The sequence below is a fragment of the Myripristis murdjan genome, chromosome 4 (genome assembly GCF_902150065.1).
Source record: "Myripristis murdjan chromosome 4, fMyrMur1.1, whole genome shotgun sequence".
Classification (NCBI taxonomy): domain Eukaryota; kingdom Metazoa; phylum Chordata; class Actinopteri; order Holocentriformes; family Holocentridae; genus Myripristis; species Myripristis murdjan.
The window spans coordinates 23,473,369-23,486,673 of record NC_043983.1 but is presented as its reverse complement, the minus strand read 5'-3'; the positions used below and the strand labels follow the sequence as shown (position 1 = coordinate 23,486,673).

At 40.8% G+C, this 13,305-nt stretch overlaps 2 protein-coding genes across 6 annotated transcripts in view; both read right to left on the bottom strand.

Moving 5' to 3' along the window:
- Positions 1 to 819: 819 nt before the first annotated feature.
- Positions 820 to 8,800, bottom strand: mfsd12b (major facilitator superfamily domain containing 12b). The gene is made up of 10 exons (XM_030049099.1): positions 8,495 to 8,800; positions 7,774 to 7,984; positions 6,475 to 6,607; positions 6,156 to 6,347; positions 5,917 to 6,009; positions 5,725 to 5,817; positions 5,262 to 5,435; positions 3,320 to 3,414; positions 2,729 to 2,865; positions 820 to 2,065 (listed from the first exon to the last, which is right to left on the bottom strand). Exons 1-10 carry the CDS (start codon positions 8,769 to 8,771, stop codon positions 2,028 to 2,030), a joined length of 1,443 nt encoding a protein of 480 aa, XP_029904959.1. The 5' UTR covers positions 8,772 to 8,800; the 3' UTR covers positions 820 to 2,027.
- A 1,887-nt stretch (positions 8,801 to 10,687) lies between these two features.
- Positions 10,688 to 13,305, bottom strand: part of csnk1g2b (casein kinase 1, gamma 2b) — a 37,585-nt gene continuing 34,967 nt past the window's right edge. For 3 of the 5 annotated variants that reach the window (XM_030049101.1, XM_030049104.1, XM_030049102.1), the window contains exons 10-12: positions 12,713 to 12,814; positions 11,944 to 12,050; positions 10,688 to 11,825 (exon numbers count right to left, since the gene is read on the bottom strand). In XM_030049101.1, the coding sequence (XP_029904961.1) occupies positions 11,771 to 11,825; positions 11,944 to 12,050; positions 12,713 to 12,814 (264 nt within the window). In that variant the 3' untranslated portion in view covers positions 10,688 to 11,770. The remainder of the gene's footprint in view (positions 11,826 to 11,943; positions 12,051 to 12,712; positions 12,815 to 13,305) is intronic. The other 2 variants (XM_030049105.1, XM_030049106.1) reach the window with 1 other exon arrangement.

Here is a 13,305-nt window from a genome sequence, read left to right as displayed (position 1 = left end):
AAATATGATAGTGACTTTACAAATTAAAATAACTTTCATCCTCTATTTTTATTGGGTTATGTACTCTCTTAAATGCTGGTTCATGTAGTAATTGCTATGTAAATAAATAAACATTATATTCTGTAGCTAAAACGTGTAAGCTCAGTGTACAAACTTCCCCAGCTTTTGAGCTATAGCAATAATATACTGTTCCAAAATGAATGACATTTTCATTATGATCAGACTGCATTATGAATTTGAGGTCATACATTTATAAAACAAATATTGTTAATAAGTCTTAATTAGAAATACAACGTTGAAGCTACCAGTCCTGTTTGTCTACTGCTGTTGTGCCACTGTCTCAAAATTAATCTGGTAATGATTTACTGGTGTGAAAATGCCTCATAGCACCTTAAATTAACTAATTTGTGATTTTAATAAATTGGCTTGGTGGGTTGTAATTGACACAAACCCAGCTGCACAGAAATACTGGCCTTTTTTTTTGCTATGGGATTGTAAAAATCTTAATCTTAAAACCATTACTCATTAACAGCTAAACAATAACAACATCAAGAATATTATTTCATGAGGCAGTATTATTCTTGATGAGTAGCTAATGGCTGCTGGGTTGCTGGTAAATGTGTTGGTGTTTGGTTTGTGTGTTAATATTTAAATTAACTGTTACATGGTGACAGGCGTGTGTTTATTACCAGTTCCCAGCTTTTTTAAACTCATTTAAATCATCATCATGACTGGACTGCCTGTTCTGTAAATATTCACAATGACATTCCTCTTGATAAAAGACAAAGCAATAAAAATGTACACAAAGAGTAACACTAGTACATGCACATGTTGGGTTTATTTGACAATGTTTTGACATAGAGTGCCCTCAACTGGTGTGTGTCAGTCCACTCACACCAAACACCTGGAAATACACACACCATAAAGCAGAAATATTCTCTTCAGAGCCTATGATCCTTAAATAACTTAAATAACTAAAAACTGCTCTTTAAAGAGGCTGCAGAAAGCATTCAGGTCATTTCTTTCCTAAGGGTTCCCGCAACCGGAGGTCCTGGAGAGGCTTCAGCCCAGCTTCATGAGGAACTGTTTGATTTAACTTCCTAGAAATTAGTGCAGTGAGAGCAAATGTAAAGTTGGGTAAGTTTAACTGTCCGTATAACTTCCTGACGTGCAGCATAAAGTCATATCTAAAAATTAAAATGCTCTCAGGGACATTCCCAGGGTCTAAATTTTATTAAATGGGGTTTTGTGGTCCAGTTTGTACATATTTAAGGACCACTGATATTAAAAAAAAAAAAAAAAAACAAGAAAAAACAATCTGAGATCATATGGTGTACTTTTGTTAAGCTCCCAATAAATAATTTTATTCTCTTTTTTTGAAGCAATGTTTCAATCTGTAAGAAGGGCCTGAGGAAGATCTCACACATTGAAACAGTTTAAAAAAATAGGAATAGAGTAAAATGATTTATAGGGAGCTTAACAGTGTGCAGACCTCAAATCTCATGATTTGCAGAATGATCTAAAATGTGGGATAATTGTAGTAAATGGGCCAAAAGTCAGACTGCAAAAACAAATGTCCCATGTCCCTAATAACTGATTGTGATTGATTCAAATTCAAACTCCAGAAAACTAAAAATCAAATTCAGGTGACTCTGAAATGACTGCAGTGATGCATTAAAAAAAAAAAAAAAAAAATCATTCCAACTGCCCTCGCATAGACAAACTAGATCTACACTCCCAGGACAAAAAACAAAAATACATACTAATACACACAGTGAGTACAATTTATCAGACGATGGTAGATAATATTAAGACAAAAATGAAAGAGGTCAGAAATGAATAAACTAAAAATCTCTCTCGTTACTGTGCAAATCCAATTCAATATTCCCTTCAGAATAGATAGTGGTGTTTCATTTTCATGTAGTTTTCCATCTACTGGTACAATGTTTGGTTTTTTAATTTTTTTTCTTTTATTGTCCCACAGATGAAAACTTGGTCAGTGAAGTCAGGGGTGTTTTACTTCTCACTCATCTGGGTCCATTCAGAGCAGAAACGGGACGTAGAGCTGTAAAGGAATTACATTTTTAATCAATATGATCAATATGCTTTATACTTTCAAACAAACATTTTTGCACATGAGGAAAATTTCTTAACTAATTCCATCTTCTTTTTTTGTGACTAGAATTAGGACACAAGTACAGTGTGAACCCTCCAGGAGGGCAGTGCAGTTTAGTATTCACACACTAGATGGCAGTGTGGCTGCATTCTGTCCACCTCAAAAAGCTCAATAAGCTCAATCCTAAAAACTTTAAAACCCTAAAACGCTTTCTTTTCCTTTCCTTCCTTTTCCAGAGATTAGTGGGTACAGAAGGAGCCTTGTGGAGGTTAATTCTGTGAGCTGGGCTCTTCATCCTGGTGAAAACTTGGCAATTTTACACATAAAAGGGGAAAATGTGTGAAAATTTTAGTAACATTTACTGCAAATCCTATATGATGTAACTCTATATGATCTACACCACCACACACTCCTCCAACACAGTGGATGGTTGTGTGTACTTTGTGTGTGTGTGTGTGTGTGCTTGTTTTGCTATTGAGAAACCACTGTGCCTGTGAGGGCATTTGGGGTTGTGTGTGTGTGCACGTGTGAGCGTGTGCATGTGTGTGAGCATGTGTGTAATGTGCATGTGCTGTATGTGACCATGAAAAAGTCAAAAGTCAGATTTCAAACCTCGATTTTGACGAATCCTGATTGGCCAGATGAGGATTGTGACGAGGGAGACAGCTGCTGCTGCAGCCACACCCCCGGTTACCGTCACCATGACGTCACGGTAGAACCAAACACAGGATGGACAGCATGCCTCAGTGCTTTAGAGGAGGAAAACACACAAAGGAAAGAGAGAGAGAGAGCTGAGCAACTTTTATTGAACTCTAACAGAAAAAAGTACAAGAATTATGACTTTTGAGAGATGAGAGGCAAACTCAAATAAAAAGTTTTAACTTGTACAAACTTTTTCTCAAATTGTGGTGCATATTTGGGTCAGGATAATCAACTACACAAAAAGTATAAAGCCTCTGCAAACACAGGTCACCAGGGGAATCACTGAAAAATATGAATAAATAAGACGTTTCTGCCTTGCATTCTGACCAAACAGAAAAACGTCTGCAGGAAGTGAAAACAGAGAGTGTCTGCTGTTGATGTGGCTTAAGGAGCAGCGGCTGCATTTCACAGCCTCCTCTAAACTTTTGATTTAAGGGAGAAAGAAAAAGAAAGAAAGACACGAGCCCGGTGGAATGGAAGCCGGCTGTCAGTCAGTCTCACCTGCACGGTCGGAGGCTCTGGATCAGCATGACTGCCAAACCATTAGCCACTTTGTCTGTGAGGCTCATTGATCCATAGACAAAGGCTCCACTTTGCTGCCGAACAAAGGAGAATTTGAATGGCAGATAAAAGATTATTACAGTTATTACATCGATGCACAATGGGATGAAACCCGTCTGGAAAACATACAGTTTTTCACAGCACTGTTTGTGAAGAGGAGGGTCAACTTTTCAGTGTTTTTTTTTTTTTTCTCTCCAGACAGTAGGACAGGGGAGAGATGGGAACGAGAAAAGACACAGAAACAGATGCCAAAGGAACAAAGCATGAGCTGTGATTCACACACACCGCTACAAGCCCTCCTGTTTAATTAGTGTGACATCTAACATCGACGTGGACCAGGGCCAACACTTTCTGTAAAGCATCTTTAGTGATTCAGTGGCGCAAAAACACCTTACTGATGTGATGATCTTACATAAAGTACAATGAATGACAACACACACGCACACCACTACCAGACCTTTAAATATGACAAGCATGGGAGTTGCCATTGAGAGCTCACCAAAAGAAAACACTTGCAGATTTTCAAGAAGCCCTTTTACGACCAAACAGCTGATCCTGATGTGGGCCTTTAAAGTAAAATGCAGCCTTTTTCTAAATCCATATTGCATCTGATCTTTTGTCTTGACACTCATTAAAAGACTGAAACCTCACCTTAACAAACTGACTGCACTTTTTTTCTTTCATTTCCAAAATACGGCGATTTTAAGTGGCAGGTGACATCGAGGAAATGTACGGAATAAAATTTGAGTCAAATGTGTTGAAGCTGTGTATCGCCATATCTGAATGTGTGAAAGCAGTTTGTGTGAATACATTCAAATGTGTGAATGTGTGAAAAAAAAAAAAAAAAAACATAAGTTAGGCTGGAAATATTTGTCATGATGCTCATTTTCATGGCTGTTCCCGTGGAAGCTGTGGTGCCTTGCTGGAGGTTGAACACACCATATACGTCACATTGGACTGCTGTAATATATTATTTGCCCCCTCTATTAGTATCATAACAGTGGCTGCCTGCTAAGCCCTAATAGTACAGCCCTGCAGTCTAATGCGCCCAGCTGCCTGCATTAGTCTGTTTATCAGGAGTTTATCTGAGTTGACTGACTCATGATCTTTATTTGTGTATCTGGCCCACAGGCTTTGTAGTCCAGGACAAACTGCTAGAAAGGCCCGCCACGCTCGCTCTGTGATTGGATAGTCAAATATGTTAATCTCATATGTTAATCTCACTGGCTTTCCAGTCAAATGTGGAACAAAAGTACTTGTAGATTTGGTCTGCGGCTGTTAACTTGGAGTTTTGCGTGAATTTTTTTTTTCCAGCAACAAAGAGATAGATGTGCAGCTGTAAACCTTTTTGTAACTGAAATCTTTGATGTGCAGCTGCAGTCCTTTGTGCAAACCTTCTTTATGCACTCTCACATTGGAAATGATCATTTCTCATTTGTTCACACAATGTCACGCACAGCTACAGATCTCGTTACGGATTCAAAAATCGAATCTATTGATTCAGATTTTAACATCTGAATTCACTTGATCCAAACTTTTTTTTTTTTTTTTTACACATTCAGATATTTGAATGGATTCATACAAAATGTTTTCACACATTCAGATATGGTGGGACAGAGCTACAAAACATTTGACCTCAGCTTTACTCCACAGATTTGTGTGCTTGGCTTTTTTTTTTTTTCTTTTTTGCACTGGTTCCCCACTGAGCAGGTTTTTGGCAGGAGAGGAAACTTCTGTGTTGGAACCAACAACTTGGCTGTGAGATCCCCCCGTTGAGCAGACTGGACACCAACTGTCACACTCTGCAGACTCACATTCCTCCTGGCTAAATCTTTCTGTAAGGACCATCCAGAGCATTCAGTCCAGCCAATCCTCCACCTACCGTCTGCTCCCCGATCACCTGGGCCGTCATGGACAGAGACATGACCAGGATGGTTGCAGAACCTGCTCCCAGCAGCACCGTGGCTCCATAGATGCGCTCAGCACCCATGTTCACATCCAAACCCACCCAGGAGGCGAAAGCGACCACCAAGAGCAGGCCCACCAAATAGGTCATCTGACAACAGACAAATACATGTCGTCTTTGAACAGTGCAATTTATTAATCACGTGGTGCGGTCATGTGTTTAATAAGAATGGAAGAATCTTGTTGAGTGAATATATGACATTATCTCAAGGTGCTTATAGCAGTGATAATCTAATAGCATTAATCCATTAATTTGGTTTGTTTAAAGACCAGAACAGTTTACCAAAATGACTCTGGAGCTTGTTTTTTAGCCACTGCTTACGTTTAAGCTTGTGCTAGACACCAAACCAAATGGAAATTGTGAAAACTGAGAGACTCACACTGATGCCTATGAGTTTGCTGATTGGTTTCATAGCCAGCGAACACACAAAGCCACTGACATACATCACCAGCGGTATGACGGCAATGTAGTTCTGAGGAGAGAAGGAAATTAAATATTACATTGCAATAGGGCTGTTTTGAAGAGGCTGCCTAAAAACTTTATAAATTTGTGTGTGAATACAAAGTCTTACTTTTGGTAACAATAGGGAGTTGGTGAGGTACAGAGAGATGTAGGTTTGAGACATGTTGACTATCAGTCTGGTGCACATATACAGAAAAGCCACCTGCAGCAAAGAAAAGTTTAACTTGTTAGTGACAGCATCACAGTTTTACCAGACAATATAACTTCATTAACAACAGTATTCAAAGTTGCATTGCTTTGAAAGTCATTAGGGGAATGTGTCTGAATCGGTTCAGATTTAGGAGTCACCTGATAGAAGGAGGGCTCCTTCAGCCAGTGTTTCCACTGGAGGACAGACTGCGATTCACAAAAGACCAGGGGCTGCACCTCACTGTCTGAGTCCGACATCTCCTCCTGCCTACGAGGAGCCTTCTCTTTTGTGCCCACATGAAATATCAGGGAGAATAACGCCCCAATACCCAGCACAATCAGAACCAGGGTCTATGGACAGCGAGGGAGAGCTCAGATGAAAGCTCATCATATTGTATCAGTGTGATCACCTCTGAACAAACCAACATCAGCTGCTTCACACTTTGATCCAGTGCAGAGACTCTTCAGGAGTCCTTACCCGAAACAGAGGGATGTCCACCTGGCCCAAATCATCTGTGATGGAGGGGTCGAGGCTGTCCTGAGCTTGAAGGTGAAAGAGCAGCCATGCCACGGCGTACACGGTGATGTTGGCCGCTACAGTGCATGCGTACCTGCACAGGGAGGAAAATCCTTCAACCACTTTTCACATAAAGACCAAAGAGGACACTGAATACTTTTGGGTTTACTACTATAATGTCCACTCTTCCTGTCATATCACAGACATAAACTGTGTGTTACCGTACTACCACATTACACAAAAGCAAGTTGCTTCACTTTTCTGTGGGAGATGACTTCCTCTGTTGTGTCTCTCATAGGTAAAAATAACAGCCCATAACTGATGCTAAGTCTGCTGCTTTGTCTAGCTGAGGACAACCAGTCCAGTCATTCTGTATCGAGGTTCAGTCCCTTAGTTTGGACCACAATTTAATGGGTGTTTAGATCAATTTTAGGAATGGGAGAGAAGCAAAGGGGGAGATCCTGGAAAAATAGCAAGATCAGATAAAGAAAGTGACTAAGGTGACTCTTCCACTGGCTCCTTCTATTCAGGCTGAACATTGCACTGATCTCTGTTGCCTCAAAAAGTTCATAAGGATCAACTTTTCTAAAAAACTGAAGAGAATAAGTTCATCTTTGTTCAGCTGTAATTGCACAGATCAAAGATGAACTCGCTTTAGTAATGCTTTTGGGAAGAAGCCTAGAGTCGTCAATACAAAGAGATGGACCAGCGGGCTGCTCTGTGGGTGAACTTTGTCAAGGAGATTGACTGGAAACGTGTGCTGGTGCTTTCCATAGCATCACCATGGTGAAAGACACAAACATCTACCATAGAGAATCACCATGAAAAGAAATTACTTCTGGTAATTTCTCCTGCAATGCCAAAGCATTCGTACAAGTGTTGCCAAGAGGTAAAATCAACAGTCATCTTATATTGCTGCTGAATCCACAGAATAATCTAACACCTGAAGCGCATACAAACAATGAATAATCAGGATTCAGGAAGATAAGAAATTAAAATGTGGATTGCCCTTTGGGTGGTATATGAGGCCACCGATATATAAAATAGAATAACCCAACTGTACTTAAAAAAAAAAAAAAAAAAGTGTTGTTTCTACTTAACAAGGCCTTTAGCAGTTTGAAACAGCTCACTCTGATACTTAGGAATTTATGTTTAATACTAGCCTTTAAAAATGAGGAAACCCCATTCTGAAAATAACAAGGTCGAATCTTTTATTATTGCCCACCTGTAGGGCTTGATAGTTGGCCTTGATGGCCTCACCTGTAGGCCGTGAGCTCCACCTTGGCACTCTCACTGGACACCAGCTCTGGGATGAGGGATAGGTGAGAGATCTGGGTGGCGGCCCAGCCAAACTGGAAGATGATGATGAAGGGGCAGGAATAAATGAACTGGGCCCACTGGGGCGGACTGGCATTACAGGCCAGGCACGGGTTGAAGATGAAGGGGAAAGACACTAGCACACAAACAGTCCCTGGAGAAGAGGAAGGGGAGGGGAAAAAAGGATGGAGGGAGAAACAGTGGCTGGAGATGTGTGTATTTCCTGATAGAGAGGTGAAATTACGTGGGGGCGGCAGGAGTAATGACAAGAATGACTAACTCTCAGTGGCCAAACATAGTTAAGAATTGAAGTTAAAAATATGCTCATGTTACCCTGTGATTAAACTCAGGGCACACTCAGAAACAATGACATCAGAAGGCAAAGTCCCTTTAATATTCATAGAATATTCTATACCTAGAGACTTGTGCGATTATAGTAGACAGAGTCACTGGTGTGTGCAGAATTTTTGTCATACTTTTTGGTGTTGGTAACCTATGGGATCATGGTAATGTTTAAGTGTCACTGTGGTAATTAATAGTTGGTTTATATTGTCCTTGCAGTTTATGGTAGAATGCCAGTTCAATATTCCTGTCAGTAATTCAGGTTTAGTTGTATCTGCATATATTTCCTCTGTTGTGTAGGACAAGAGATCACAATACTTACCCAATAAATGCCAGGTTTTTCTCTTGCCATATCCCAAGAAGCCCGATGTTTTGTCGGATTCATATCCAATCAGAGGTGTAGACACTCCATCTGCCACTTGACCAATAAGCAACAACACCCCTGCGTAGGTGCTGTCAAAGCTCAGCACGGAGTGGTAGTAGACCAAAAAATAGGTAAGCCACAAAGATGCGCAGATGTCGTTTAGGAAATGTCCTACTGCGTAACATAACCGCCTGTGGACTGGCAAAGACCGGTCGGTGGACACAGACTGCTCCATGACTGATTAAATTCCTGTGATAAAACTTTTATTCACAATTAGAGATCTGTCGTTTTCATATTTACAAATACATAATGCAAATGGTTACACTAACAGACGTTAAGCAAACACAGTTCAACCTTGGTCTTATAGCATCTCCAACTCAACGATGTCCAAAATAAAGCCCAATTAATGAACCTATAGTACACGTAATGTAATGGATTACGCCAAGCTGGGTCCCCACGCTGGTCAGCTGAACCGGTTTAGTATTTAAGGGGTAGTTTAATACTCCAACATAAGTCAGGATGCCAAATCTAATTCTCTGAAATTTCAGCGGCCATTTGGATGCGCTGGCGACCTCGCGCGTAAAAGCGCACTTGCGCAGCTCCAGGTCTTCGGGATGTCTGGAGATAGGATGTCTCTGCAGAAACAGGTTATGATGATGCGCCCAGCATGAAGCTTTGCATTGTACACGCCTCATTTATAATGTAATGGGGCGACTAACCAAGCCGTGGGCATGAGCAGATTTGAAAACTCGTGAGTTTCGACGCGGTTACCCAAGAAGTTTGTTCCTCTTTCTGTTGTTCACATGGTGGGTGATTCAAACATGGAACCCACTTTTCTCCCCCCCCATCCAGTTCATGCTGCACCTTTATAAACGTTCACCTCTCCACCACAACTTAAAATGAAGTTTCTTGACAGCTGTGAAACTATAACATCAAGTTCACAAATCGCTGATCAAACTTGTGGCACGTTATCTGCTTCGAATATGTAAACATTCCCAGATCACACGATTAAAAAGTTAACACATTTTGTTAGCTTTTCTTAATACAGTAAGGTTACTACTCTTGAGACCTGCAGTGTGTAGGTGTTGAGCGATGACACAGCACTATCATAAATTCTCAACAACTTTTTCAGAGGCTCAATAGCTATCCTGTCTCTGATGTCAAATGTGTTGCCATTCCATTCCTGTTTGAGTCATATATCTGAAATATTGCTGCTTTCAAACACTAGCCCAATCTTATTTTTGCACGGGAAACATACCCAGCTTCTCCAAATGACTTCATATGTCACATACATTGCGGTTTCACATGGCCATTACTCATTTCACTCACTGTTGTCATATAGTGGAAGGGCAGTCCTGCGTGACAGTTCAATCTAAAATTAATATTATTTACAATGGAGTCACAAACGTTATGAGGCTCAGTGGGGACTCCTAATAACTCAAGGCTGAAAGAATTATGATCTCTAATGTTGAAACTGTACAAGAGACTCCAACTGGATGTACACAATGCAGGAGGCAAACAGAGCACCAAGTTGTCAGACATACATCTCATCTTGGCCAAGGAAAAATAAATGACATTAATGATCAAAGAAATACACATGACTACCGTTGTTAGCAGCAGCAAGGAACTGACCGGGAAACAAACAAATAAAACAGTTGTTTTTCCAATCTGGTACACTTGGATCTGGGTGGCTTCTTTCGTTCAGGCCCAGTAACAGCAGCCCTTTAATTCCAGAGACACCGTACCATGTAAACAACAGGTCAACGTCACTAAGCTGCAAGTCGAGCTGTCATCTCCTCATCAGAAAACAAAAGTACAAACAGATTTGGTTTGTTTCCTTGGGCTGGCACCATGCACACTCTGTCCTAACATCTTTCCATGGTAGTTTGCAGCAGGCTTTGGGGAAACCAAACATTGCCACTGTATGGATGTTTTGATTGTCAAAGTAGGAAGGGTGTGGGGAAGAGCTGTGTGCTGCATACAGGTGAGAAGAAGGGATCTCTACACGTGTCCTGTTACACACTTTAACTTATACTACTTCCAGGAATACAAACATTCACTCACACACAGGCGCACACACACACACACACACACAGTAATCCAGTGAGCATTTGGGACAGAGCAGATAAAATTTCATTGCGGGACACTCACTTGAGCTTTAAACATTTTACTTGGAAAGGCACAAACTATGATTTCCTGGTAAATTATTTTGATGTAAGAAATAAAATCGAAAGACATATCTTGTTTCATGTAAATTGACAACATTTTCTGTCCGTAACTCAGATATAACCCTTGTGAAGGACTCTTCCTAGATCAGTCTTTATTAAGTTGTTTTCTTAATTGTTAATTTCAAACCTAAAATTCCACTGTACTTGTTTTTTTTTCCCCAAAAGTGCAATAAGAGAGCTTAATATCTGTTTCTCTCAATCTTCCACAGTACCTGAGGCCAGTGACTGTGCTACAAAGTCCACGTTGACAGACAAAAAAAAAAAAAAAAAAAAAAAAAAGAAGACAGTGAGGAAAAAAAAAAATTCCAGAACACTACAACATAAAAGTAAGTTTGTTTTCAATGCAGGGATTCGAACTTTGAAAACTGAGGATTCAATTACAAAAAAAAAAGAGGGAAAAAAATTACATAAAAATCCTCCAAATTCTGCTTTATAGATGAAATGCTTCCTGTGTCTCTCAGTGATTGCAGATTTAACATTAATATAGTTCATGTTTGTCTCTTACCTTGATCCCACAAAAGAAGAACTATATTTTCTAAGGAGCAGGTTTCTTTCACTCGACCCACTGAACAAGTTCCCCCAGACCAATGGCTGACTGCTGGAACAATACATGTTCTTTATGGAATCTAGAATACAACAACTGTTTCAAACAGTATCTTTTTTTCATATTCACGTCACGGTATTCGCATTTCATTGTTACAGCTTTTTACTTTGTCTCAAGCCCCCTTTATAATGCAAGTACTTTATTTTTCTTTGATAAAGGAACCAGAGTCTGTTGTGGAGTCAGTAGGACTACAACATTCCTTTACTCGCCAGTAGCAGGGGAGCACTGAGAACGAGAAAGAGAGCGCGGGTGACAGGAGGGGAACTAATGTGAGGGGGGTATAAAGAGAGATGGGAAGGGAGGGGAGCTGGAAAGAGATAGAGATGGGGATCTGTGTAGTTGCTTCCATTTAAAACTTGACAGTGACCAGAATGTTTCAAGTTCTCTCCTTTATCTTCTCTTTCACTTGTGCCTCTGGAGGGCTTTCCTCTTTCTCCTTTTGAAGAAACAACAGCACCTGAAGAAAAAAACAGGAACAGATTATTTGAAAGGACTTGGAGGAGGCATGCCAAAACATTTTGAAACAATGGTATGACCAGATTCTGTTTTTGTGCATCTCAACAGTCATTTCATACTTGGTTTCGTCAGCCACTTCAACCTCGGTGGGAGCGGTGATGGGAGCATTGGAGTGTCCAGCGGTGGGATCGTCAGTGTTCAGCTCGCCATTTGTTGAGCTCATCACCTGCACATGTGCAAAAGAAAGGATGCAAGGACTTCACTCACACATCATGTCGCTGAGTGGGGAACTGCATATTCACATCCAAAAAACAATTTCCAGCTTTCTCAGATAATGAGAGCAGTTCAGCATTAAAACCTGATATGTCTTAATTATACTGACTAGACCTGAAGTCTGCAGTTCTATTAGCAAACACTAGGTGGCATATTTACATCACAAAATTTATGACAATGGCCTCTTGTGGTCATGAACAAATGGCAATTTTATAAGATATAAAATGAGTGAAACTTTCATTTACAGACTACATTATTCTTGTGTATCCTTATTGATTTAGAAACTGAAAAAAATCTACAAAGCTGCAGTTCTATGCAGAGCTCATATAACTTTCTAATAATATGGGAATCCCGTTTTCATGGGGCTTTTGCATGACAGCAGCCGCTGTGCAAGCTGTCTCTGCATTGCCCATCCTGTGATTAGCCTAGGGCAGAGGAGGCGAGCGCGGCAGCGAGAGCAGACAGAACGGGGACAGGATCAGTTTGGTGCAGATGCACAGAGTAAGTGAGACAGACCACCTGGCAGACAGGCAGTGTGGGGAGAGTCAGACACACAGAGAGCCATGCGGCTTCATGCACTAGCTAGCCGAGCAGCAGCAGCAGCAGCAGCAGTACCTGAACAGAGCCCCCCAGCCGCTCAGCTGTAAGGTGGGACCCCAGAGTCTCCTTATTGGTCACGGGAGTGGGTTGAGACTCACTTCCTTTGGGCTCAGGCGACTGACGCAAAGAGCAAAAGGGTGGAGGCAGGAGGTGGTGGAGTGTAGAGGAGGGAGGGAGGGGTTGGCGGAGTGGAGTGGAGGTCAGAGGGTGGGGTGAGGTAATGTGGTGGGAGGAGTGAGGGTAAAGGTGAGGGGATGGGAGGGATGAGGAGGAGGGGGTAGTGAATAGAAAAAACAAGAAAAAAGAAACAAAAACAAACAAAAAAATTATAGAAGACATCTCCCAAGCAGAAGCAGGCTTGTTAAGACAAACTATGTTAATAGAAGGGTGTGGGGAAGCAAAAATTTATGAAAAGCACAGATCAACACACTGATAGTCATGCAGGAGTAAAAGAAAAAAACAACAACTGAAAAACAGCCTTGATCAGACAGATATAACCTCAGCTATCATTGTGGAATCCATAAAGTACACAAAACAATATTAAGGTACCAGGATTACTACAACTGGAGGTTTTATTTATCTATAATTATTGCTGTTTTTCAATATAG